A 25,660-nucleotide genomic window follows, 5' to 3' on the forward strand; every position below is an offset into this window, starting at 1 on the left:
CTAACTAGCCATCATCCGAGCCTTAGGAGAGTCATAGCAGTAACATCAAAGATCTCTGATCACAGATCACCAGAACAAATAATAATGAAAAGGTATGAAATACTAACAGAACTACCCAAATATGATCCAGACACATGGAGTGAGCAAAGACTGTTAGAAAAAATGGCGCTGATAAAACTTGCTTGATGCAGGGTTGCCACAAACCATCAATTTGTTAAAAAGTGCAATATTTGCAAAGTGCAGTAAAGCTAAGCACAATAAAACAAGGTCTGCTTGTATATTTTTTCGGGGGGGACACAACTTAACCTATAACCCATCAAAGGCCTAATTCTAAGCCTAATATTTTCACAATGGAAATCCTGTTCATTCATTCAAAAAAAATTGTTGATCTCCTATATGTTCCAGTCACTATGTTAGGTGCTGTCAACACAGAAATTACTAGTATGCAGAGCCTGGCTCAAATTTTATATCTTTTTTCTATAAATGTTAAAAACTAAAGCTTCTGACATATGGCTTTTGAGGACTTCTTAGAGGTCAATCTTCATAGTCCGACGACAGCTGCTCATGGGTACTCAACAAACGTCAGTCTACTGTAATTCTCTGCAGCATGTTTATTATCTGGTACTTTCTTGCTCATTTGTTAATTTATCTGCCCAATCCCCACTCCCCTACTAGAACATAAAGTCATTGACAATAAGGTCCTTATCTATATCTGTCTTTTCTCCTCCAATAGACCCCTATAAATCAGAAAAATTATTTGTTAAAAGAATCATTTGTTTAAAGAATACATGTGATACAAAAGAACATTCACTGAACATCTGTATGTCAGACTATCTACATATCATTCCTTTCCATCCTCATAACAACCCTACTAGGTAGACGCAGAAACTCTAATTCATACTTGAAATTGAGGCTTTAAGAAGTTTTGATATAAAAACCATCCTGATACATAAACATGAGAAGAAGAATTCAGATGAAGTTACCATGAGGCATGATAACGACTTCTGACCTGACTGCTCAGCCCAGGTCCAGGTCTGTGGCTCTGGTCACCCTCCTGATCCTACGTCCAATTGAAAATGCTCAATGTCCCGTATTTGGGAAATTATCCTATTTAATATACCAGAAATATATTTCATTTTAGTTTCTAGGGATAAAGTCCAAACTAGATAGAATTTCTGATGCTTGAAATAGAAATACTTGGAGAGACCTTTGGACTTAAATATAAAATACATTTGTGCTTTCATCTAATCATAGAATCAGAAGATTAAATAAAACCTCTCGTGGCCAACAACAATAAACCAGCACAATTTAAGTGTTCCAAATATGCAGAGTGTTTGGAATCAAAGGCTAGTTTTATTTTAAATGCATGTAATTGATCCAAGAAACGACAATTTAAAATCTAAGCATTAAACTATCTGAGAATAACTCAAGCCATTTGAAAAGACAGAAAGTACTTTCAATACAATTCAAACTTTTAATCCTCACAGAAATTACTTCATAAAAGTTATTTTCATATAAAACTTATTTACTTCATTAAACTGAATATTTCTTCCTAGAGAGACTTCAGAAACCAAATTTCTTCAATTTTACTGCTTAAATAACACCTCTGACTTGTTATATATCACTAGAAGTAAATCACATATATATGTATATTGCAATATATGCATATATATGAAAGATTTTTAATCAAACCAAATTTGAGACCAATAAAAATATCACGTCAGCTGCTTACTCATAATAGAAATAGAAGCAACAGGATAAGAAGGGAAGGAATTAACATTGAGTCCAAGTGCTCTGTTGACCCTTGAACAACATAGGTTTAAACTGCACAGGCCCACTTATACATGGATTTTTTTTCAAGAAATATATTGGAAAAAATTTTGGAGATTTTTGACAATTTGAAAAAACTCACAAACTATGTAGCCTAGAAATTTCAAAAAAATTAAGAACAAGTTAGGTATATCAGGAATGCATAAAATATATGTAGATACTATCCTAAGATAGGTATAAGGTAAGTGATATTTAATATAAATTAATAACGTATTAGTTTTCTTCCTGTGTTTTATAACTTTGTTTTCAAGTACACTGTGCCCCATTCGCTGAAGAAACTGCATATCAGCCTATCAACACAGGTAAGTGTATTTTTAATGTAACAACATTTCTAATACTGTATTACGATTACAGCTGTAACACTGTATGCCATAAAAATCGTATAATGATTCATTCGTTAGCATACACGCTCAGCTACCGTGAAGCAATCATATTGCTGTTTCTTTGTTATCAAAGAATGAATCGTATAAATAAAATTAATTACACCAAAAAAAATTAATTAAATTAAATTAAATTTTAAAACTTTAAAAAAAAGAATGAATCGTTATACCTCTAAACCAATATGAATTTCTTCTTCACATTATTTTGTTCATTTCGATGTCCAGTGTTAGTAATATGTATAACATTTATACTATTTTGTATCATATAAGACAATATCGGCATAGGTACTGACAGATGATTCATCTTGTAAACAGATGATGTAAACTCATGGTATTGATAAATACAGTACCATACTGTAAGTGTAACTTTTCATCCTTATGATTTTCTTAACATTTTCTTCTAACTTACTTTATTTTAAGAATATAGTATATAATACATATAACATACAAAACGTGTTAATCGACTATTTATGTTATCAGTAAGGTTTCTGGTCAACAGTATGCTGTTAGCAGCTAAGTTTTAGGGGACTCAAAAGTTATATAGAGATTTTCAGCTGCACGGGGGGGTCAGCAATCCTAACCCTCGTACTGTTTAAGAGTCAACTGCATTCTATATTTCAAAAGAAAATTGTAATTTTCTGAGCTTTTAAAGAAAAATAAAAGGAAAAAACTGTAAAAATTCTCTTCTTCTCTCCTACACAGTTATTTCTAATAATAAACACTCTGCAACCAACTTATTCCTGTCAAAATTTTGATAAGATCTTCATGTCAGCTGCAAACCCAGAAATTTTAGTACTGCTACTTTTAATCAGGTTCCCGAATGTATTATAAGCAGCTTGACTATCTCAAGGATAACATACATTTTATTTACATCCCAGTTAATAACTGTCTCAAACTTGAGTGTTTTGGAAAATTAATTTTTTAACTGACCCCCTATCATCAACCTTGATCCTTAGGGATTGCTAACATTTGGAAAAATATCTATCATTTGTACTTAATTATAAATTACTTATTTCCAGACACATAGTCCCACCTTATCATTGGTCTCTCAACGGTCTTGACCCACCAGAGTATCTATATAATGAAAGTGCAGGGTATTTTTCATACACACAATTTTGAATTTAAAGTCAGAAGGAGTCTGGAGAATCCCCCACAACCATCGTATGGATAATATTACTGAGGTAAAGAGGAAGACAGTGACTTGCCCAACTTCACACAGGATGTTGGTAGGAAACCAGAAGAGCTGACAGGTCTTAAGTATGTTGTAAATACACTCCAAGGTCTGCATGCTGAGTGAGGGGAACGTAGAAGCATGAAGCAACTGAAACGTAACATCTCATGAACATCGGACAGTTTCCCTGAACTGTGGTCAACTAGCAAGCAGTGTGCGTAGGGCCGAACTTCAGAGAGAATAGGATCCTAAATAAACACAATTTGTGGAAGAAATAGGCCAAGAAAGCAGATATATGAAGTCTGAGGGCACAAAAAGCAAAACAAAAAAAAATAAACAGAATAAAGCCTCCAGGAACTACAGGTATAAGGAGGGGATCACCAAACACACTTTGCTTGAACAAAAGACCCCAAACCTAATTTCTATGATAATTCCAGATGAAAGAAGCTTTTGACACTTCAGAAACAGAGAAATCTAGTTTTGAAGGTAATTTATTACTTACCAAGCCTGCTATCGGTGTGGACAGTCTATTGATCTTCTTAATGACACCAGGTTTAAGCTTATTAATCAAACTGAAAGTAAATAAATAACACATGCGGTTATAAGAAGGCCAATCTTAGTGTTCTTTTTAACATCCTCAAAAATCACAAATGTCACTAATCCATCCCCAATATTTGTTTCAGGTCCAAGAGCCCAACAAAAAGCAAGCCACCAAGAAAATAAGTCAAGAAACAGAGAACAGCACTGGGAACAATGGTGAATGGACCTCTTGGAACATATAGATGCAATTTTACATTCAAAGCTATGTCTTTAAAAATAGTTCCACATTTGTTAAGGAAAGGTAATATTTGATTCTGTTTCAACAGTCAGTTTTAGAATCTCTTTCATTAAAATTTAGATCCCTAGGACCAAAGAATATTTTTTTCTATTAATCATTTTCATTGATTTTTGTTTTCCTCAAATTGATCTATGTTTTAAAGGTAGCTTCAAACCCTATTTTTTGCCAGATTTAAGGCATGCAGTGGAACTCATCCAAATAAGCAACTAGTTCCCATTGGTAACTCATTCAAGTCTATGACTGATTGCTTTGTTACCACCGCAGAATGCCTCAGTAAAAATTAAATGTACCAGAACTCCCCAAAATAGGCTAACAGTTACCTCAAAATCCAACATTGAACAAATTTATGCTGCTATTACAGAATCTACAAAGATATCTGTAAATCTCTAGACTCTTAAACACTTTTAGAACCCAGCTTTGACACTTGCAATTCAGAGTACAATTTTTGGTTCTAGATCCTAGATTATTGTGAATTCTATTTTTTTTTTTTTTTTTTTGCTGTTATTGCTGTGCGCTGATAACAGGGCCAAGCCACGCAGAAATTTAATGCTATCAATTCTAGTCTGGCTAATTAATCATTAATCACTGCCAGAAAACAACAATTTGAAACATGAATTTTCCTATTCAATAATGTTTCCACAAAAAACAATTCTTTACTCTGTAACAGAGCTCCAAAAGGAAAGCAAATATTGGAGAAAGAGTCAAACATTCTTAATTCACTGGTCTCTTCACAATGGGCAACAGAAAAAAAAAATCTGACACTTGTGGAATGTCACTCCTTCAACATTCCAGAGATTTATATATATACTTGAGTGTGCTAAAAATAAAAAAAGACAAAAGTCTCAATTTAATATCCTTCAGAATGTTGTTCAACAGGATTCAAAATTACAAAACAGTGGCTTATGAAGATTTAGCCTGGTGAACAAAAGATGTTTTTCTGTTTTCATAGTTTCTTCACACAAAGATCTCTAGACAGCTTGATGTAGATGATAAAACTGCTCCTTGACTGCATGCATTTCCTAGAACTACTCCTCTTCTGACTCCTAATTTCTTTTTTGTGCCACTGGAAACCATGTAGGAAGGCAGGCTTTCTCCCTTCATGGCCACAATATTTTTCTTTCACCACTATCTGAGGAGCTAGAAGAGAAGATTTTTAAGAAATGACAGTTTTAATTTCATTCTTCTAGTTGTTCTCTATTAAGCAAGTGTTCCTTGAATTCCACTATCAGCGGCACTCTTGCAACGCATGGAACTAATAACCAAAACATTACTTAGCAGAAACGTAATTCGTAGCAGCTGTTGACCACTAGCTTGGCTGCGACTTCCCTATAGGAACTTGGATCTTAAAATGTCATCTTTCTGTGACAGAAAAAGTCAGACACCAAGCTGGGCTGGAGCAACTTAATAAAATGTCACGGAAGTCTGACATCAGTTGTTCCTTATTAAAGGAACAATGTCATAAATTCCTCCTCCACCCATTTGAGTCACTGGTGACTTTGGCGAGATCATTCAGTTCACCTGTTTACTTCACTTGTCATTTCTGTATTACAGCATTCGTAATTTCAGGATAATTTTTTTTTAATACAGTTTCTGGCGTGGATAATAGCATAGCCTACTCTCAATTAAGTCAGCCAAAGGAAGCAAGGGATTGAGGCAAAGGAAACAGCACAGATAAATGATGTCCCCAATAATTATGAGGTTAATGGACACCTCCCTCAGAACATTCTAGACCTACTATTTAGAAGCAGCATACACAGTGAGTTGGTGTCCTCCGAACCCAAGCCTCCTCATACGTGTACAAACACAGAAATAACCACAAGGTTAAAACAACACTCTGGATAACATGCAAACTGCCCTCCAAAAAGCCAAGTCACATGAGAGGAAAATGCTATTTTAGGTTGTCAATTGTTAAAATGGTATCCATTCTAAGCTCTAGAATATGGAGAAAACGTACCTACAGTTTTGGCAAACAGTGAACATCCAATACAACCTATGAATCATGAGTAATTATTTTCATAACCAATTAAAGAACAAACTCTTAGGATATTTCAACTAAGGAGAAAAATAGGTTTTATAAAATCTGAACTTCTGTGAAATTTAAGTCTACCTAAAGGAACAGGACATTAATCTAATGTTACATAAAATAAAACAATAGAGCCATACAAGAGAGACACTTCTCTCTTTGACAAACAGAACTTCTTTGCGGAGCAAGTGCTCTTCAATTACACATGTGGAGTTCCTAAAGGCAGCACTGACTTCGGGTCACTGGCTTTATTCAACAACCATTCCAGATAACCTTCCAGATACCTCTATACACAAGGACCCAGAGGCAGCCAAGGGACCACTTTAACTGCCTTCGCCCCATGGCCCACCCCCCTAACCCTAGGTAGAATCATACCTCAAACCCCCATCCCTCGGGCCATGGCATAAACCTGGCTATGTGCTCTGCCAGCACGTCAGACGTGTGTTCTCTTGGTAAGATGAAAACCAGAAGAGGGAACACCCGCCGTTTGCATTCCCGCCACTAGGCCCATGACCTCTTCCCTTCAGCTCATTCCTCCAATTATTATCTACTTCCTTTTCTTCTCCTCCCCAAAATGTATCGCTCCCTCCCTCCAAGGGAGTTGAGTTACACAACAGACACTAGGAAGTTGCCTCTGTTCAGAAACCTCATCCCCAGTGAATGTGACCTGACTTTAAACATGACTGAGAGGCGACAAGCCAAGAAGACCACACAGAGAGCTCAGTATGGCATCCAGCTCGCTTATAAAAAGTTTCAGTGAGAACCAGAACGTGATGCCTGTCTCTTGGTCTCCAGGAACTAGTCCCAAATGCCAACCATCATTTCCCCTTAATCAGAAAGCTCTTCAGCAGAGAGAGAAAATTCAGACATCTTTCATTCAAGTTCCCATTTCCAAAGATTTTTCCAAATGGACCAGAAAGACTGAGATCTGAGAACATTATCAATACACTGAGGGTGAACTTGTTAACCTACGAAGTATTTAACTAGTCATTCACACGTACATATTTCTAATATCTCTCTGTCGACTACATTTTCTAAATATATACCCCCACATTATTCAAGCTTTTCCTATCAGTAACTAAATATTTATTTAAGAGATACAATAAAGATATTGTGCAGTTCCTTGCAAATTAATGCAAAATGCCTTGTTTTATCTATTATTCGGCACTTAATCATTTGCCTGGGTTTCTTCTCGATGCAGACTCAGCTCAACAAACACATGAACACTTACTAAAGAGAGAGCACTGTGTGCTGGGATCAGCCACAGAGCAATCAGGCGGTGAAGATGCTAAGTGCAAGGATGTTCTTTCATTTCAAACACATCTCTTCACAGTACCGAGGGACGTGGCATGTCAAATATTTTATAAAATCCACTGTCAAACTTTTAATGTAGGAATTCTTCTGTGAAAGATTCAAAATCTCTATTTTCTTTGTAGAAATAAATTTAGAAGAAACTTTGGTTTCATGCAAATGCTGGCAGTGATGTTTTGCTCTTCCTAAAGAGGATGTCTCCCCTTTGTTGTTTTTTTCCTGTTGCCAGACAAGTTAAACATTAGTGTTCTCTCCTAATTGTCAAATGTAGATCAAGAGAGTAAACTCTCTATCAGAGATATTAATTTGGAATGATTATCTTAAGTAAATCCCTTACTGAGATTTTTAATTAATTATCTCCAGCTAAATTCATAAGTTGTAATATTTTAAAAATAAAAACCACACTGAATAGTGATCAATATGGTACCCATCACACGTCCATGGGTAAAGCAGTAAGCATATGTAACTTACAGTTTTAAAGTTTAAAATCATTCAATACAAAATTTTACTATCACTTTAGTATTTTCAGACTGGTAGCAAAATTAATACATATTTAATTTCTAAAATTCCTGTGGTAGTAATTTTGAATACTGCTGAATTAGAATACAACACAGATAAATGGTTAACAAGACACTGTTAAGATGGGAGAGTGTGGAGCAGCAACAGTCAGTTCCAAGGCAACTGATCATCATCAGTTTGTGAAGACAGGACTTTCTTTTCAGCCTCATTGTTATGCCTGAAGCATCCTGAAGTGAGTCTAGCAAAGCTCTAGAGCAGTCTGACAGCGGATTCCCCTTTTCTAGGCAACCTCAATAGTCAGAGCACTACCAGATCTTGCTGAGTAACAGGACATTCCCCAATACCACATCAACAGCAAAAGGCGTTGAGCAGGAGGACTTCAGCTTCCTGTCCCAGCTCCGCTCTTACTATGAAGTCACATTGCTAAATTCTGCTCCATCCCTTCATATAAATGAGAGGATTCTTGCAGTTGAACTTAGGTTCTTTCCAATTCTTGCCACTGTACAAATGCTTTGCTGCATGTCTGTATGTCTATCTTTGTCCATGCTCCTTACCATTTCTTATATACTACTTCTAGAAATAAAACCATCAGTGTCAAGCTCTTGGTACTTGTCTGGAGATACGAACCAATTTACTTTTGCCCCAGCAGGCAGTATTCCTGTGCCCACCTCCTGGCATGATACAGCAGCACCACCGTTTCGCTCTGCCTGTCAGCTACCCATTGCATGATCTCCCCCAGTGCTGCAGCCTTTATAAGCATGGCTCTTAAGGGATGGAAAAAATTTTACCGATCTTTATGTATCACACTTTAGATACTTAAGCTGTTTTTGATATTTTCCACTACGAGGAGGTTTGATATATATCTTCCCCCCCCATTTTGTGGTTTTTTCCTTAGATTCTGCCCCCCAAAAAAGGATTATTGGGAAAAGTCATAATTTTATGAATAAATATGTTTATATTAATAAATAAACTAGTATATAATTACTCAATAGATATTGCCAAATTGCTTTTCAGAACTGTACCATTTTATATTCAATTGGTCATTTTAAGAATGTTAAAAACCAATCTGACACAATATGGCCATCATTTTTTAAGATTTTAAATTATTTACTAGTTTCAATTAAAAAAATAGTATCTGACTTTAGCATAATCATTTCTTACTAATGAAGCTGGAGATTTTACTATTTATTTCCAGTAGAATTTATTCATCTGTGAAGTATTTGGTCACATCCTTTGTTCATTTCTCTACTGAGGTTTTCAAATGTGCATCTTACCAGTTTATTTGAATTCTAGACAATATTTAAGTCATTTTTGCTTAAAATACTTTTATCAGAATGTTATTTGCCAGAGTATCAATTTTATATAGATTCTAATCTATTGTTTCCGGGTTTTTTTCCCTATTCCTTAAAAGCTTACAATTTTAAACTGCCTCCAAAGCTTTTTTTTATTTCTTCCATTTTATTTTTTCAGCTTATTATTTTAATCTAGGTGATATTCTGGTATATGGTAAGGTTTTGCTTCTTGAATTTTTTAACTGAAGTATAACTGACTTAGTAATTTATATTTAGGATGAGAAAGCCCTGTAGCTGGAACATGCAAGTTCATGAAACAAGATTGAAGCTTTCTACATTCAAGTTTGAGAACACAATTAAAAAAAAAACCTTCTGCCAAATTTTCAGTGAATCTATACTATACGATTACCATTATAGAAGTGAATTTTTAAACTGGTGTTTGCCAAGCTGACCTTTAACTTGATACGCTACTTTTTTAAAAAAAAAATGGTGTTTTGCTATATGCGGAAATAAAATTATTTTTAAAAATTGACTGTGAAGCTTAAAAAAAGAGCATACAGATGGCAACCATAAACCACTGCCATGAAGAGACAGCAGTTCAAAAAATTTTAATTATCTTTATGAACTTGAACACTTGCATCTTTGCCTGCAGTTACTGGGTTATCAAATAATATGGAGAGTTCAAAGTTTATATTACTTCAAGTGAAGAAAAATAGTTCTTATTACTCAATTTTTAAATTGCTATCATATGGATCAGGATCAGTGGATGGTGTTGATGTGCTGGAGAGCTGTGTGAGTGCACCTGTCCTCCTCGGGAAATTCAAAACCAGGAAGAGCTCTAAGAGAAAAACTTCCACATCACAGAAGGGCTCTGAGCTTCACACGGAGCCCTGCACAGAAGCCCCAAGAACCCACTGATGTCACTGTCACTCAATGTGTGAATGGTCTCCAACTCTAACAAAGGACAGAGCTCTCTGGCATGAATGAGAAGCAACAAGGGCCTCTATCTTATCTGATCTCTTAAAACAGTCACCTGAGTATCCCATTGTAAACTAACAGGAGTATTTTTTAATAATTTTTTCTTCTTCTATTGAGTGCATTTTTAAGAAAAATGTGATGGTACTCTTAGGGTAGACAGCATAGTATTCACATAGCTGATATAAATAGACACAGGATTTCTCAAACCAATAGGTGAACATTTGCTCCACTTTTTCCAAGCTGCAAACCATGGAAAGGAAAGCCTGGTGACAATGTGAGAAGGTTTTCCTCAGTAATGTGAGCCATGAGTTCAACAAGGCATAAACTTCTGCTGCATGGCTGACTTGCATGGGACAGAGCAAAGACTTAGGCACTATTCCAGGATGGGAAGTACAGACTGGCTAACCAGAGACACACCCAATAAGATTACCTTCAAATACATCTTCTTACTTCATAAAAATAATAAAGAATGTTTTCATTTGCATAGTTTCAAGATTGCTATCGTTAAGATGAGTAACTGTGAAATTACTAACTCATATCACTAGCTGGATATGCCCCAACTAAATGTGTTTAGAGAAGAGAAACAATTCTGCAGAACCACAGAGCAAGAGAGGATTGGGGATATTTATGTAGTGGGAAACCTCATATTCTTAAAAATACCTATAAAGGTGGGCCTCACGAGCACTCGTAAACACTGAAGACAGGCAACAGATGAGTCAGTTGTAACAAGGAGCTGACACCACCTTATAGACTCTTGTCAATCCTTTTACAAATTAGAAAAACCTCCAAATTAGATTTTGCTCCCATTTCCCTGCTTAATAAAACCAAGAGAGATTATGTGTGTAAGGTATACAATAAAATAATTACTAGAACAGACTTTAACCAGGCAAGTATTCTTTTGCTCTCAACTCATTGGATCCCACAGTCAGTCAAACTAAATGATACTAAAATGATTTACAGAAGATACTAATTTCAATAGTCAATCAGATTAAAAGGCAGTAACTACCCTCATTACTCTGATGTGTATCTTATTGGAAACCTCAGTGCAGAGTGTATGCCCAATTTAAACTCTCTGAAATGTCACTACTCGCCCAGTTTGGGGAAAGCTATAATGAGCTCATTTCCTCCACCTCTTGACTTTGATATGCCAGAATGCCAGTTCAAAGAGGATAAACTACTACTAAAGCACAAAAGACTGCTGAAATTACTAGATAAAATAAGAAATTTCTTTAATGGTGATAATGAAGTAGGATGACTAGAGATTTTTAAAAGGCAACAAGCAGATCCTATATTTCACAAGAATCAGTAATTTTTTGGGCAGTGAACCCAACAGAAGTCAGCCTTTTCCTGTAAGAAAATGAATTCAGATTTTTTTAAAATATCCTAATTATATTTCAGCTAAAACTTGAGCTCGCTGATAGGTAAAATGTTCTCAAAGACAGACTGCTCACTATATTCACCATTAATTTAAAAGCTAGGGCTTACAATACTAGGCTTCCGAACAGCAGATTTTGCTTTCCTCTTAGACATTTTAATGACTCAGGCAGACGTGACCCAACAATGATGTTTAATCATTTTGTAACCAACCAGCTTGGCTTTTCTCAGTTATAAATTTATACAGGATATAGTCACCTGGACTTTTCTTCCAACAGTACATCTTTTAGATTAAAATGACTTAATTAACCAGTGACTATAAATAATATGACTCACCATTAAGCGAAAGATTTTTTTAATACAAACATCATGCAGTATTTTGGGGTTCCATCGTAAACTACAATTAGTGATCACCATGGCTTAATATTCACTTGCACTACTTTTGGGAAACACTCATTTACAGAATACTGGGTACTAAATAGATTGATTAGACTTACCTGGTAATTCACAAAACCCCAAATTGGCGCTATTTAGTTAGGAAACATCTAAGAATGAGCTTTTGGAAGCTGTGAATTAAAATGACATTTTTTTAAACCAATGTATCTCTAAACGTGCATCCAAATGTCTGCTGTGACCATTAAGGTAGCAATTAGATGTTTAATCTAACAGTACTGCCTTTTTTTTTAATCATCTCTGAATATCCTCACCAGTAACAATATGCTCGCCATTATTCAGGTTGGATATAGTTCTTGGAAATCACCTCAAATCAGCCACACCCCAGGCTGGTGCAAAAACTGCATTTTGAATAAAACACTAAGTATCACTATCAACTATGTTTAATGACCTACTTATGGAGGCGAGGCCCCCAAAAGGGGATCCCTAACAATGTTTTGAGTAATAGTTCATCACTGAAGTATATAACCACAAAGTGATTTCTTTGAAAAGATCACCTGTTTGGGTTGGATGCTCTCATATGTCTAAAAACAACTCTGTGCTTCATAGGCACACTTCCTACATAAACTCACATAAACTCCAACCTTGACTTTTGGAGCTTACAATTGACATCAAAGTTATTTTGCTGAAAACTTCTAGTCTGTACTCACAGCTAAGGTTGATTTCAGATCACAAGCATCTAACAGTCATTTTTTTCCCTCCATCTTCTGAACACGTTAGAACACATAAATCATAGTTTGCAAAACAAGATAAAGTAATTTCCTATAGTGACCAATTGAGCTGACCACATGGCCTACTAATATTAAACACTATTTGGCTACAAATTCTGAATGTGGCATTAGAAAAGGAAAAAAAAATCCCTTAAACTTCACTTGTGGCCCTTATGCATATGCCTGCCCTACTACATACTAGGCAGAATCACATGAAATTGACATTTCTGTAGGTCACGGATGGTTGAGTATCAACACTTCATATGATTCAACTTAATAATACTGCTCTAAGACAAAGAAGTTTGAACACCTACCAACAGAGCTGAAGAGATTCAGGCTATTATCTTCATGGTCATCTTCCTAGCAACAATTTGTATTTATGCAAAGTTTGATAGTTGAAAAAACCTTAATAGATATATTATGGAAATTTGCAACCTGGTGAATTAGGCAGAGCATATACACTGATCTCCACCTTATAGATTAGAAAATAAGGCTCAGATGTTAAGTCACTTGCTCAACTGCCCAAAAGTAATGGAGCAAGGAATCAAACCTAAACCCTCTGACTCCCAATCTTTGCTGCAAACAACCTTCATATCAAAGGATAATCAAAATCATCAAAGTTTGAGTACACACACTCCCAGTTCTTGCTTATGGACAGATTCCATAAATACTAACGTGATAAGTGTCTAGATTGGAATACTTAAGAGCTTTCAAAAATGTGGGTGCATATTCAAGTACATTCTCGTAATTTATTTGCTCAAGTCTGCAGTCTGCAATCTCACCCAGGACTTCATCCTTACATTCCACAGGCCCTCCTGCCCCTCGCCCCCAAAGGTCACCACCTGGCTACCCATACTCTGCAACCCCTAGGCAACAAAGCATTACACTAAACATACACTGTAGGCTTCACACCATCAGTCATGGCACCAGCCTATTTCATTTATGATAACCAAAGCCTGTGATGTGATTCTCAATAATATATTAATTGAATAAATGGCTGGCCCATGACTCAAATTGATTGTGGTAATGGAATGATCCCACTGAAAGTTTAAAAGAAAAATTTGCAACAGCCTAAATTTGTTCTACAGTCATCATTATTTATTGATGAAGGAAAAAATTTGATATTAACTTCTAAACCAGACAATTCTATACATTAGAATATTCACAGTAAGTGATAGCTCGTGCAGTGTAATAAGGCTTTCCCCTCAAACACCTGCCCCTACTGGCCCTTCAAGCAATAATAGTATCTTTCTTATTCACTAATTTAAAATAATATATATTTCACCAATGCTATCTTTAGATACAGACACTGATAACCCCCTCCTACTGTCTGGTGCTGTGGGGGTGTCAGTTTGCAGGGATCAAATCTCACTTGTCACCAAGAAACATATCTGTGACTGTGGTGTCCATGGAGGCAGAAATGAAGACGCCGCATAACGTGCACGTGTGCACACATGCACACACCCCCACGCGCTTCCCTTCTGAATTATTTTAAAATGTTTTAAATACTTACTCACACAACAGAACACCATTCTCTAGAGAGGCTCGAAAATCCTTCGTTTCAAAATTCTTCTGTGTTACTGCCTGAAAGACAGATTTGGGTATTAATTTTCTCCTAATGAGGGATAATACACAAGTCAAATTCAGCATGAGATTAATTAATATGCACCTAATGTCACACTTCAAGAATGTGCATATTATCACCAAAAGTTGCTCCATATAGGAAATTCTATGTGTGGTTCTATGTTACAAAGAGAAAGGTTAACCATTTTGGTATGAACAAATATAAACAAAAAAACCCCCAAACGAGTGTTTTCTATAATGTAACCATTTTATGGTTGATAAAAGTTAGAAGCTTAATTTCTAGCAAATTTTCTATTAAAAAAAAAACCCACTATGGGCAATCTACTCTACCAAGAGTAAATAAAACCAGATTAAGATATAAACTTGAAATACCAACTATATACCACATCATTAATTTCAACTCCATCCTTAAATTCCTCAAGTTTCATTACAAAGCTAAATAGCAAAGGACATGACTCTCCTTAAAGGTATTCATGAAATGGCCCTGATCTGTGTAAACAGCTATTTACTGAGACATTCTAGGGAGAAAACTATTAAATCCTGACACAGACAAAAGACAGAGAGGGAAGATGGGACATATTTTAACCAGACAATTCCCCACTTAAGGCTCTCACATATGAACAGACCACCTTCAGGTACCACCACCAAGGTTCTTACTGAAATGCTAGAGAAGTGTCTACGGATTCTGTCTTTCTCTGTCTTTCGAGGTGGAGTGGTTGGGAGGAAAGGGGATTCCATAGGGAAAATAGTAGCAGAGAAAATGGAGGCCCTAGTGGGGAAAAGCTGCTCCAAGAACACCCTGGGACTGGGTCCCCAGCCAAGGGTACGACAGGTGCTTCGTGACAACACCCGCCCTAAGGATGGACCCACCACCTGTGAGCAGAGTCCTTGCTCCACCTGCCACTACAGGAAGACATACGATCTTGGAAACACAATTGGGAAATCACCAATCTTAAATCCTCGGTGAGCTTCAGAGCTCCTGTTGTCCCTGCTCACTGCCGCAAGCTTTGTGGTCCACCAAGAGTCCCTATACGTGCTCGGCTTCTTTCCCCAGTTCCCAGCAGTGCCACACCTACACATAATAATGGTTAACTGGCAAAACAATGGGTATTTTTCAAGTTAGTTTCTCATAAGCTGGTTCTATAAATATGGACAGGAGCTGGGTCAGGAGGGGATACACTCAAATACACAAAGAAGTAACATTCTTTCCTACACAGGGCATTAATCTACAAAAGGACTACATCACTGCATGAATTAAACATTTGCTAAGTGTCTCCATTACATACACTTACCTGGATACTGGATGGAAATCTAAAAAAAAAAAAAAAAAAAAAGCAAGGAGCTCACAGCCACATAAGCAAAACATACACAAATGAAATGGCACATTCCTTCGAGGATAACCTTGAGTGGCCCGTGGATTATCCCAGGGAACAAGAGCTGCACAAACTCTTCAGTTTTCCCCAAATAGATGCAAGACAAACTCAAGGTAAGCGCTGATTCCCAACTAGTGAAAATAGAGTAACATCTCATTTATCTGAGAATGCCTATCCAAAGCTAAAAAAGCATGAAAAAGTCCCAGGGCCATTCAAAGCAGCTGTCGAGTCCATTCTCTCTAGTCATGGGAAAGCCCCTCAGAGCTGCCAACACTTAATTATCCACCACAGAAACAGTCTGGAGATTACGTTCCCAAATCAAGGTAGAGTAGAAGCAGCGAGTTAGATGAAGGATTGAGCCTTACAGACATACAGGGACCAGTGAAGAGTGACAGTCAACAGCACGGGATGGGCCATCCAGAGGGCAGTGTAGTAAGCAATGAAATGGAAAGAGAAAGGGCTCAAGTCAGACCAAAGCATATTCAAATCCCACTTTCCTTATCCAATAGCTGTGTTATCTTAAGCAAGTTAAATAACCTCCATGAACCTCAGACTACTCATCTGAAACAGAGTAAATATCACCTACTTATTAGCCTATAATGTGCAATCCAGCGTCTCAGGGTGGCTCACAGCAGTATATGCTTGACCTCTTTACATGCATTGACCTCCCAGTAACATCCTGACAACACACTGCAATAATTAATTCTCAAAGGAAATCCTCTGTACCATATAGACAAAGCTGAGTTAGACACAGAATACTAATTAAAAGTAGAAATAATGGAATATACAGAGACATTCAGAAAACCCAACTAACCAGAATGGTTCATTTCTCCAAAAAGACTACAAAAAGGCAAAAATCCCAGTATGCAGCAGATTTCAGACCACCTCCCTCCACATGTCAAAATATTAACATACTCTTACTTTAATAAAGTATATATGTACAAAATATTAATGTTCATATACACTTACCAAAATCTAAATAATGATAAGACCAGAGTCCATTTATACTGTACTTACAAAGACAGAATGTAAAAACTAAGCTGATTCTTAAATAATAGTCTACATTTGAGGACATGGGAATCTGGCATCTCTGTACACTATTGAAGATAATATAAAATGACATCAGCATTTGAGAAGGCAATTACTGTGATATGCGTCTGAAGTCTTCAACACACATACTCTTGGGCACACAATGTGCAGATCTAAGAATTTATACCAAGACAACAGGACAAGAACACAGAGACATCAATAGAAGAACTGCTCCACAGCATTATGTATAATGGCCACAACTATAAACATCCCAAATGCCCAACAATAAGAAATTGGATACATTATGATATAACTATAAAACAGAAAACTACATGAAATTTAAGTTCATGTCATAAAAATAGATTTATCACTTGTAAAGAATACTTAATATACTAATTATAAAGCAATTTACCAAACAGTACATGGAATATGATCCCAATTCCTATAACTCTATAAGGATGCGTTATATAAATAAATATAGAATATATTAACAGTAATTATTTCTAAATGGTAGAATTAAAGCTCATTTAAATTTTTTTTTGCTTAGGTATATTCTGTAACAACGATAGGTGTTTCTTGTACAACAGATACAAATTAATTTATATTTTCAAAGAAACATTCAAAACAGGTCAGAATCCATCAGATTTGGGTCAATTTCCTGTATCGCCTACATTTAAAGGATAAAGGAAGAAAAAGACACCAGTTTTCATGTAGGTGTTTTTTTTTTTCATTATCTATGACATACACACAGTCCTTAAGTTTAATAATCCTTACTGTTCCCCTTTCACTAGTAAGAAAGTTGAGGCTCAGGGAGTTTAACTTTGTAGAAAGTTCCAGAACCATCCACATGCAACAGATACCAAAAACTTACAGCATTTCACAAGTACTCAATAAGAGTACTCTCAATTGCATCAGATAGTTTTTCTAAACTTAAAAAAAAATGAAGCTGTCTTCCATCTGTATTTAGATTTTTTTTAAATCTTAATTAGTGTATTTTACCATGGACTATGCCATGGATTCAAAAATAATCCTCCACTGTTAAGGGTATAAAAGGTAACTCAGTAAATTTAAAAAATGTTCAATTAACTTTTTCTCAATTTTCCTGATTAAAAGAGATTTGTGTCTTAACACATAATGAATGTGTGTGTGTGTGTGTGTGTGTGTGTGAGAGAGAGAGAGAGAGAGAATGGCACTCTAAATATTAATAAAATGAAAACTCTGTAAATGATTTAAGTGTTTCTCTTGACATTTTCATGAACATTACAAAATGCTCATCCTGTATATACCAGCTACCTCAACTTCAATAACGAAAAACATCTGATCATTGTAAACTAAAATTTTTAATTAGCAGTTTATATATCCATATAAATACAAACTCACCTAAGAACCCACCTAAGAAATTTAAACACACAAAAAGTTTTTCCACGAGTTTTAAACAAAGAAGAAAGCATAAATTCATAGCAGGGGTTTTCGGTCTACAGCAGCTACCTGGGGCATGTTCCTTAAGAAACACACAGCATGGCACCTCCCACGGTCAGGTGAGGTCAGGGCTGTGAATCCCCACTCTGCCATTTCCTACCTGTAACCTTGGACAGGGTGCTGAACGTCTTCCTTTTCTCACAGGTTCGATGGAGATACAAAGTACATATCTCACGGGGCTGCACAGAGAATTAAATGGGATTCTGAATATGAAGCCCTCAGCACTAGCCTGATTGAGGAAAAGCCTTCACAAATGTTAGCTCCTGCAATTAGCTGTTACTATCCATCTGTAGAATGAATATTATAAGTTTCATCCTAGCAAAGAGAAAGTCCCTGTTGCCAGAAGTAACACCCTTTACTTAAAAGGAAGAAACTGAGTTACCACACTATACAACTCTACTCGACTACCTTCTATATCCTGGAAACGATTTAAAAAAAAAATCATAATAGAGATCTATAAAGGACCTCAAAATACAGTGAAGGCAGTTTGTTTCAAAAAATGAAATCATGCTTTAAAATGTGAGCCCATCTGTATTTTAAGAATCTAGTATGCTAAAAGAAATTCCAGAATTTCTAAAGAGCTATTGTTTGTCTAATGGTTCTAATCTAACAATTACTCACTGCATTTTTCAATTATTTTGAGCCACACTCATTAGCAAGCTATTTGAGGTGTGATACATTTTACGTAATGAGGCTGTGAGTCACAGGAACTAAACAGAGACCACGTGTTTCCCACCAAGTTATCAACAGTCAACACAAACAGGAGTAATCACTATGGAGTCAAACAGCCACACCTTGCCTTTTATAAAACTTGTTCTCTTCCCGCTTCCTTGTCCCTTTCCATAGTTTCCTAAGGCAGTTAAATTAAATCATTTCCACCTGAAATATCCTAAGACCTACATCAAATTTCATCTTCATCTGGGGTTTAATCCTGGACCCATCTCACTCTACACGCTTCTGATAAGTACTGCTTCATCCCCTCATTTTTTTTTTTAATGCCTGGGGTGGGGTGTAATTTAGGTTTATTTATATGTGTATATATATATATATATATTTTTTTTTTTTTTAAACAGAGGTCTTGGGAATTGAATCCAGGCATGCACTCTATCACTGAGCTGTACCCTTCCCCGTCTATCCCCTAATTTTTAATAGAAAAGAAGTATTTGCTATATCTACTTCACAGCACACAAATGATATGTGAAAATATTTACCCCTCCATTAAAAAAAAAAAAAGACTACATACTATTTTCTGTTGGAAAGACACTAAGAAGCGAAACGGCCAAGTGCGAGGCTCTTGGACGAGATGCTCCCTGTGAAGTTATAATTACTCTCCCCAAGCACGTTAAGGGCGGAGCATCGTGCCAAAAGCACTCTCTGCACAAACACTGCTGCCAAACCTGTCTTACCACCTGTAGCCTCCAGAGAAGTCCTTGATACCAAGTTTTGAAAAGGCGTATGTTATGGAACAAAGTATCTACCAGCCAAATATACCTACAATAAGTGCCAAGTTCCCAAATTTCAAAAAAGCAATTTCTTTTCAGACAAAATATATTAATTTAATAAACCAATGAGAATTATCTTCAAACCCTTTACTGTTTCATTTATAGTTTTATTTTAATCCTCTTGCTGGATGAGATTTCCCACCAATATTAGCAACAAGTTTCTCTGAAACTTCACCTCTCAGTTCCAATTCTGACCACGTAACCCACATGTCTTAAATCCCAAACATTTGGGGAGCTTCTCAAAGAACTTCATACCAGACTGGTTATCAGCAAAACATTCAATAATGCCAAATAGCAGGCACTCACCTCGTTTAAAATTTTCAATTCCTTTAAAGTAGCCACTTAAAAGACGTTCAGAATCCCTAAAGCAGTCTTGACCATATTTTTGTGTGAATAGCAGAGCAAAAACACAGTGCCCATTTAAGCATGTTTTAAAAAAGGGGAAGGGATGTTTGCTGACAGAAAATGAGGCTATGAGATTCAACTGGGCTCACAGTTGATTCCAAATTAGGTTACTAAATTGATTGGTTGGTCACCAGATCATGAGATTTAAGATACACACATATGATCATCATCATGCCAATCATTTCAACATAAGCAAAGCAAAAAAAAGAAAAAAGAAAAACCAAAAGCCTAAGAAATCTTTACCATCAGAAGCCACTGTGCAACACAAGAACCACACCATGAAACAACTCATAAAAGATAGAGCTGCCTTAATTTTTCTATTGGGGGACATAACCTAGTGTTCACCTTCCAATGAGAGAGCCCTTATAGGGTGTGGCTTCCACAGACAGAAGCCCCAGGCCAGCACACACTAAGGAGCTGCCGTGTTTTCAGTCTCTAAAAAGCTGTCAAAGAATTTAAAAACACCCTCCTCTCCTTTTCTTCTATTAAACTTCATTTTTGAAGCAATCATTATATGACGCCCATGGCTCCACCCAACAGGTCCAATTTTTATAATGAATTCCATGAGACATATATATCATTATTTATCATTCAGGAACTTGGCCAACCTCATTGATCCCATGCTAAAAATCTACAAATGCAAGGATTATGGCACATAGTCAATAATATTAGGTAAAAACTAAACATTTAAATAGAAAAAAAGAATGTCTACCTCCTAGCTTTTTCCTGGCCCAGAGTAAAATTATTGAAAAGGTAATTCACCATTTTAGAGAAGTCAGTTCTTCCCCAAAGAAAAGGCTCTGTGCTTTTTAAGCTACCCTGATAAAAATTTGAAGTCAGAGAGCTGAGATGGGAGTCTTGGACTTCTTTGTATAACAAAGATTTAAGTCTCCTAATTTCTCCGGGCTTCAGTCCCCTCAGTTATAAAAGCGGCAGCCAACACTTATTCTGTTTACTTTGTGCACAATCTTCCACAGTCTTCCCAGCAACTCTATATAGTAGATGCTTTTACTCCATCTTGATATGAGGAAACTAAGTTACAATACGGTTGCTTGAGTTGAGATCTAGGTTAGTCCCTACATAACAGGCAGTGAACATCTAATGAGAGTGCCTATGAAGGAGCCGAGTGAAATGCACAATGTAATTAGGAAGCTCCAGCTCCAGCCCCAGCCACCCCAGCCTACTCTGCAATCTCTCAAGGGCAGGACTGCCTTACTCGCCTTCTCATTGGTTGAGATATGGCTTACACATACTAGTCACTCATGCTAAATCTAATTACTCTTCCTATGAATATTTGCACTACAAAGAGTTTAAGCAAGGCAAGAACAAGACCAAAAAAAAAAAAGAAAAGCAAAACTGATGGTTAAATTTCAGGTGTACTGGTGGCAGATGGGGATTGGTTGTGTTTTAGAAGAACTTGCCTCAGTCCCCAAAATCATTCATCCTAGCTTTGTCGATAGCTCAGAAACACACACACAAGAGAGTCCGTGGCAACATGTCACTCTAGTGGCACACGTTTTTAAAAGGAAATATTCTTACATGAAAATATCAAAGTCAAGAGCTTTGCAACACTGATTTGGTACATAAGTTTTTCTCCAGACTATAAAGAATTTATTAAAATTCAACTTTCTGTTTAAATTATCTTTCTTAATCTTAACTGAGATATTAGGAAAGTATTTAGTTATTCATTCATCCAAAAATCATGTAATGACAACTGCTATGCACATAACTGGCATGGTGCTTGGCCCTAGGAACACAAAAAGATGAAGCAATTCTTGGAAATAACTTCTTTAAAAGTCTAACCCTGTTTTGAAATATGTGGTCAAAACGGCATTTTAAGCCTAGGCAGTTCTCTAAAATGTGGTTAACCCTCTGAATTACAACATGTGCTTGGTTAACTTGTATATTCAGCAAATAATATTGCTTTAAGTGACATAATTCTCAAGTCACTGGCCTCTCTTGTTAAGATTTGGCATTGCACTACATAATATTCCAGGGTGTATACCAGGGCTGTTTTTGCCAACGCTAACATCACTTGATAGCAAAACCAAAGCCAACTCACAAGTCTTCCAAGATAGTGGTATCAGAGTTGCACCGATCACGAATTCTAAATGAAATCCAGAAGGCTCTAAGTGGTCAAAAATCTAAACATCTTCTGCCCCACTGCCCACTGTAAGCCCTTGGTCTCAGTGGCTAGTGTAAATTACACCTCCTGTTCCTCCTTCTCTTGGGAAGGCCCACAGTCTACACAAAGCCAGGAAGGGACAACAGACAGCAAAGTGCACAGCTCCTTGTGTGTTCCTGGATAATTAAACGCCAGCTGTATTTATAAATACTCAAAATTCTCACTCAATCATCATTAGGTCAAATGCCAGCTACACTCAATTTGGGGGGCAAAAAAAATGAGTTTAAACACAATTTCTGGTCCAGGAGAATGGCCACTTCCCCATACCATTACCAACTTTGAGCTCACAGTCTCAAATTATTTTTGCTAAACCACAACTATTAATAAGCCACAAATGGAAAACAGATGGAAAGAACTAAATTAAACCAAAAGAAGAAAGGAAGATTTGCTCCAGGGCTGACGATTTCTGTGCCAGGTTTCATCTAGATATGAAATCCAAGACAACCTGAGCCCTATTAGCAGCTAGTTAAATTCACAAAAAATCACACAGAAAAACGTGCTCAAGTTTTACAGCTCTACTTTGTTCTGTTAACAATCACAAAAACTACTCCTAAAGAACAAAGTGCATTTTGTCTATGAATACCGGTTCATATTCCAACTTACGCTGTTTCAGACAATAGGGGAAACACTGCAAGGGAAAAAAAGCCTACCAAAAGCCTAGTCTAGTGCATAAGTGATTTTTTTCCTCCTAGATCAAGGAGTCTTTAAATAAACAGCATACAAGGCACATGGAGATGGGTATATCCATTATCAGGATATTTTAAATAGAGTCCAAATGCTTAATATAATCATGGGTTCTGAAGAGTCAAGAGACATCATTGTTTTGTGCAGAAATGTCTCACACACACATTAGCAAGTCTCAACAATTACCTGCTTATCTCCCAGTGAATTACCATGAGAGAGATCACTGTGGGAAACATTCATTTTGGGAAACAGTGTGTCTCTATTCCAGGTGAGAGTCACTACTTATTTTATATGAACTTCAAATTGATAGTTACACCCCTGGGACCTAGCATACACTCTACTCCCCAGTGTAAGTTTGGCATTGAGGGATGGAGTTAAGGTGACCTGTGACACAGGAGTTGCCTAAACGATTCCCTTTTTTTTTTTTTCATTTTTTTAATTGACGTATATTCAGTCTACAATGTTGTGTCAATTTCTGCTGTACAGCATAATGTTTCAGTCACACATACATATACATATATTCCTTTTCATATTCTTTTTCATTATAGGTTACTAAAGATATTGAATAGTTTCCTGTACTATACAGTATAACTTTGTATATATATATATATACAGATATATAGATATATTTTATATATAGTAGTTAGTGTCTGCAAATCTCTAACTCCCTATTTACCTCTTCCTACCCCCATTACCCATAAGTAAACCATAAGTTTGTTTTCTATGACTATGAGTCTGTTTTGTAGATAAGTTCACTTGTATCCTTTTTTTTTTTTTTTTTAGAGTCCACATATGAGTGATACCATATGGCACTTTTCTTTCTCTTTCTGGCTTACTTCATTTAGAATGATGATCTCCAGGTACATCTATGTTGCTACAAATGGCATTACTTTATTTTTTATGGCTGAGTAGTATTCCAGTGTATAAATATACCACAACTTCTTTATCCAGTCATCTGTCAATGGACATTTTGGTTGTTTTCATGTCTTGGCTCTTGTAAATAGTGCTGCTAATAATGAATGCATAGCAGTATTATTTTCATATTAGCCAAAAAATGAAAACAGCCCATCAATCCATCAACTGCTGAATGAATAAACAGAATATGGTATAATCATACAATGGAATATCATTCAGCCATAAAATGGAATTAAGTACTGATACATCTACATCATGGACAAACCTTGAAAACACGAGGCTATGTGAAAGGAGCCAGACACAAAAGATCACATATTGTATGATTCCATTTATGGCACATGCCCAGAGTAGGCAAATTCATAGAAATAGAGAGTATGTTAGTGGTTGTCAGGAGTTAGGGGAAAGGAAGAATGGGGAGTGAGTGCTAATGGGTACAGAGTTTCTTTTGGGGTGATAAAAATGTTCTGAAATTGGGCAGTGGTGATGGTTGCACAACTCTGCAAATATACTGAAACCCAATGAACTGTCCACTTCAAAAGAGTGAATTGTGTGGTATGTGAATTATAACTCAATAAATATGTCCTTAAAAAGCCAATAAATTGTATACTTAAAGTTTTGTGCATTTTATTTAAGTTCAATAAAGATGACTTTTTAAAAGGCCTTCCATAACATCTCATACCCCATACACAAAAGTAGTTCAATATAAGTTAAACCATTAAAGTAATTTGGTTTACTATCTCCCTAAATGCCTATCTTCCAAAAAAAAGTTATATATAATTTCATAGGAAGAGGTCTAAATTTGCAAGTTGAAATTTCCAGCCCACTACCTCACATACAAAAATGTTTTAATTATGGTATTTCCTTTTATATATTTGCATCTATCTTTCTATTTTTAAATGCTTCATCTTTGCATTATATCTAAATAATTCCACAACCCTAAGTTTTCCTAAATGCATTTATGGCCTTTTATATATGGTTTCAAAGAAGAAAACACATGAAGGTGTGACATAAAGGGCCACAGCAAACAGGCTTGCAGCATCTCCACATTAACTCCCATTGTGAATTAATTACTGTCCCCATACAGAATTGTTAAGAAATCAGTTTTCCTTAGCCAACTTGTAGGAACAAAGCTTCTCCTAGATTATTTCAAGGGCCTTGATAAAGTTTCCAGCTTATCTCAAAAGCAGATATTGCTGATGGCTCCCTAACATGTCTGATGATTAGTTCCAAATATCCTTGACTGAGTAATAATTTTACTTCTTTGTTTTGGAATCATCTGTTTCAAGACTGTAAAAGTTGAAGCGTTGAGAATAAAAATTTTAACACTATAGTTTGCCATCTGCACCTGAGGGTTGGGAATCTGTAACCCACGGTATATGGGGGACTAGAGCAGTCCTGGATTCAGGGATCCCAAGGGGTCCTGGAACTAATCCCCTGCAGGTACCAAGAGACAACTACATTCTGGTATAAGACAAAAAAGTTGATATGAATGTTCCCTGCTAAGATACAGAGGGAAGACTCAAACCCATACAAATGAATGAGGTTGTTCCCCACCCCCCAAAAAAATCACTGACCTTGAGAACTCAACATCAGGAGGTCTGCCTGACCTCCCGGACGCAGTGTTG

At 36.3% G+C, this 25,660-nt stretch overlaps 1 protein-coding gene across 1 annotated transcript in view; it reads right to left on the reverse strand.

Annotated features, from left to right (window-relative positions):
* Positions 1 to 25,660, reverse strand: part of LMO7 (LIM domain 7) — a 189,126-nt gene that overhangs the window by 108,547 nt on the left and 54,919 nt on the right. Inside the window, 2 exon segments of the mRNA XM_032496862.1 lie at positions 3,884 to 3,953; positions 14,393 to 14,463. Of these exon segments, the coding sequence (XP_032352753.1) occupies positions 3,884 to 3,953; positions 14,393 to 14,463 (141 nt within the window).

The sequence above is a fragment of the Camelus ferus genome, chromosome 14, assembly GCF_009834535.1.
Source record: "Camelus ferus isolate YT-003-E chromosome 14, BCGSAC_Cfer_1.0, whole genome shotgun sequence".
Lineage (NCBI taxonomy): Eukaryota > Metazoa > Chordata > Mammalia > Artiodactyla > Camelidae > Camelus > Camelus ferus.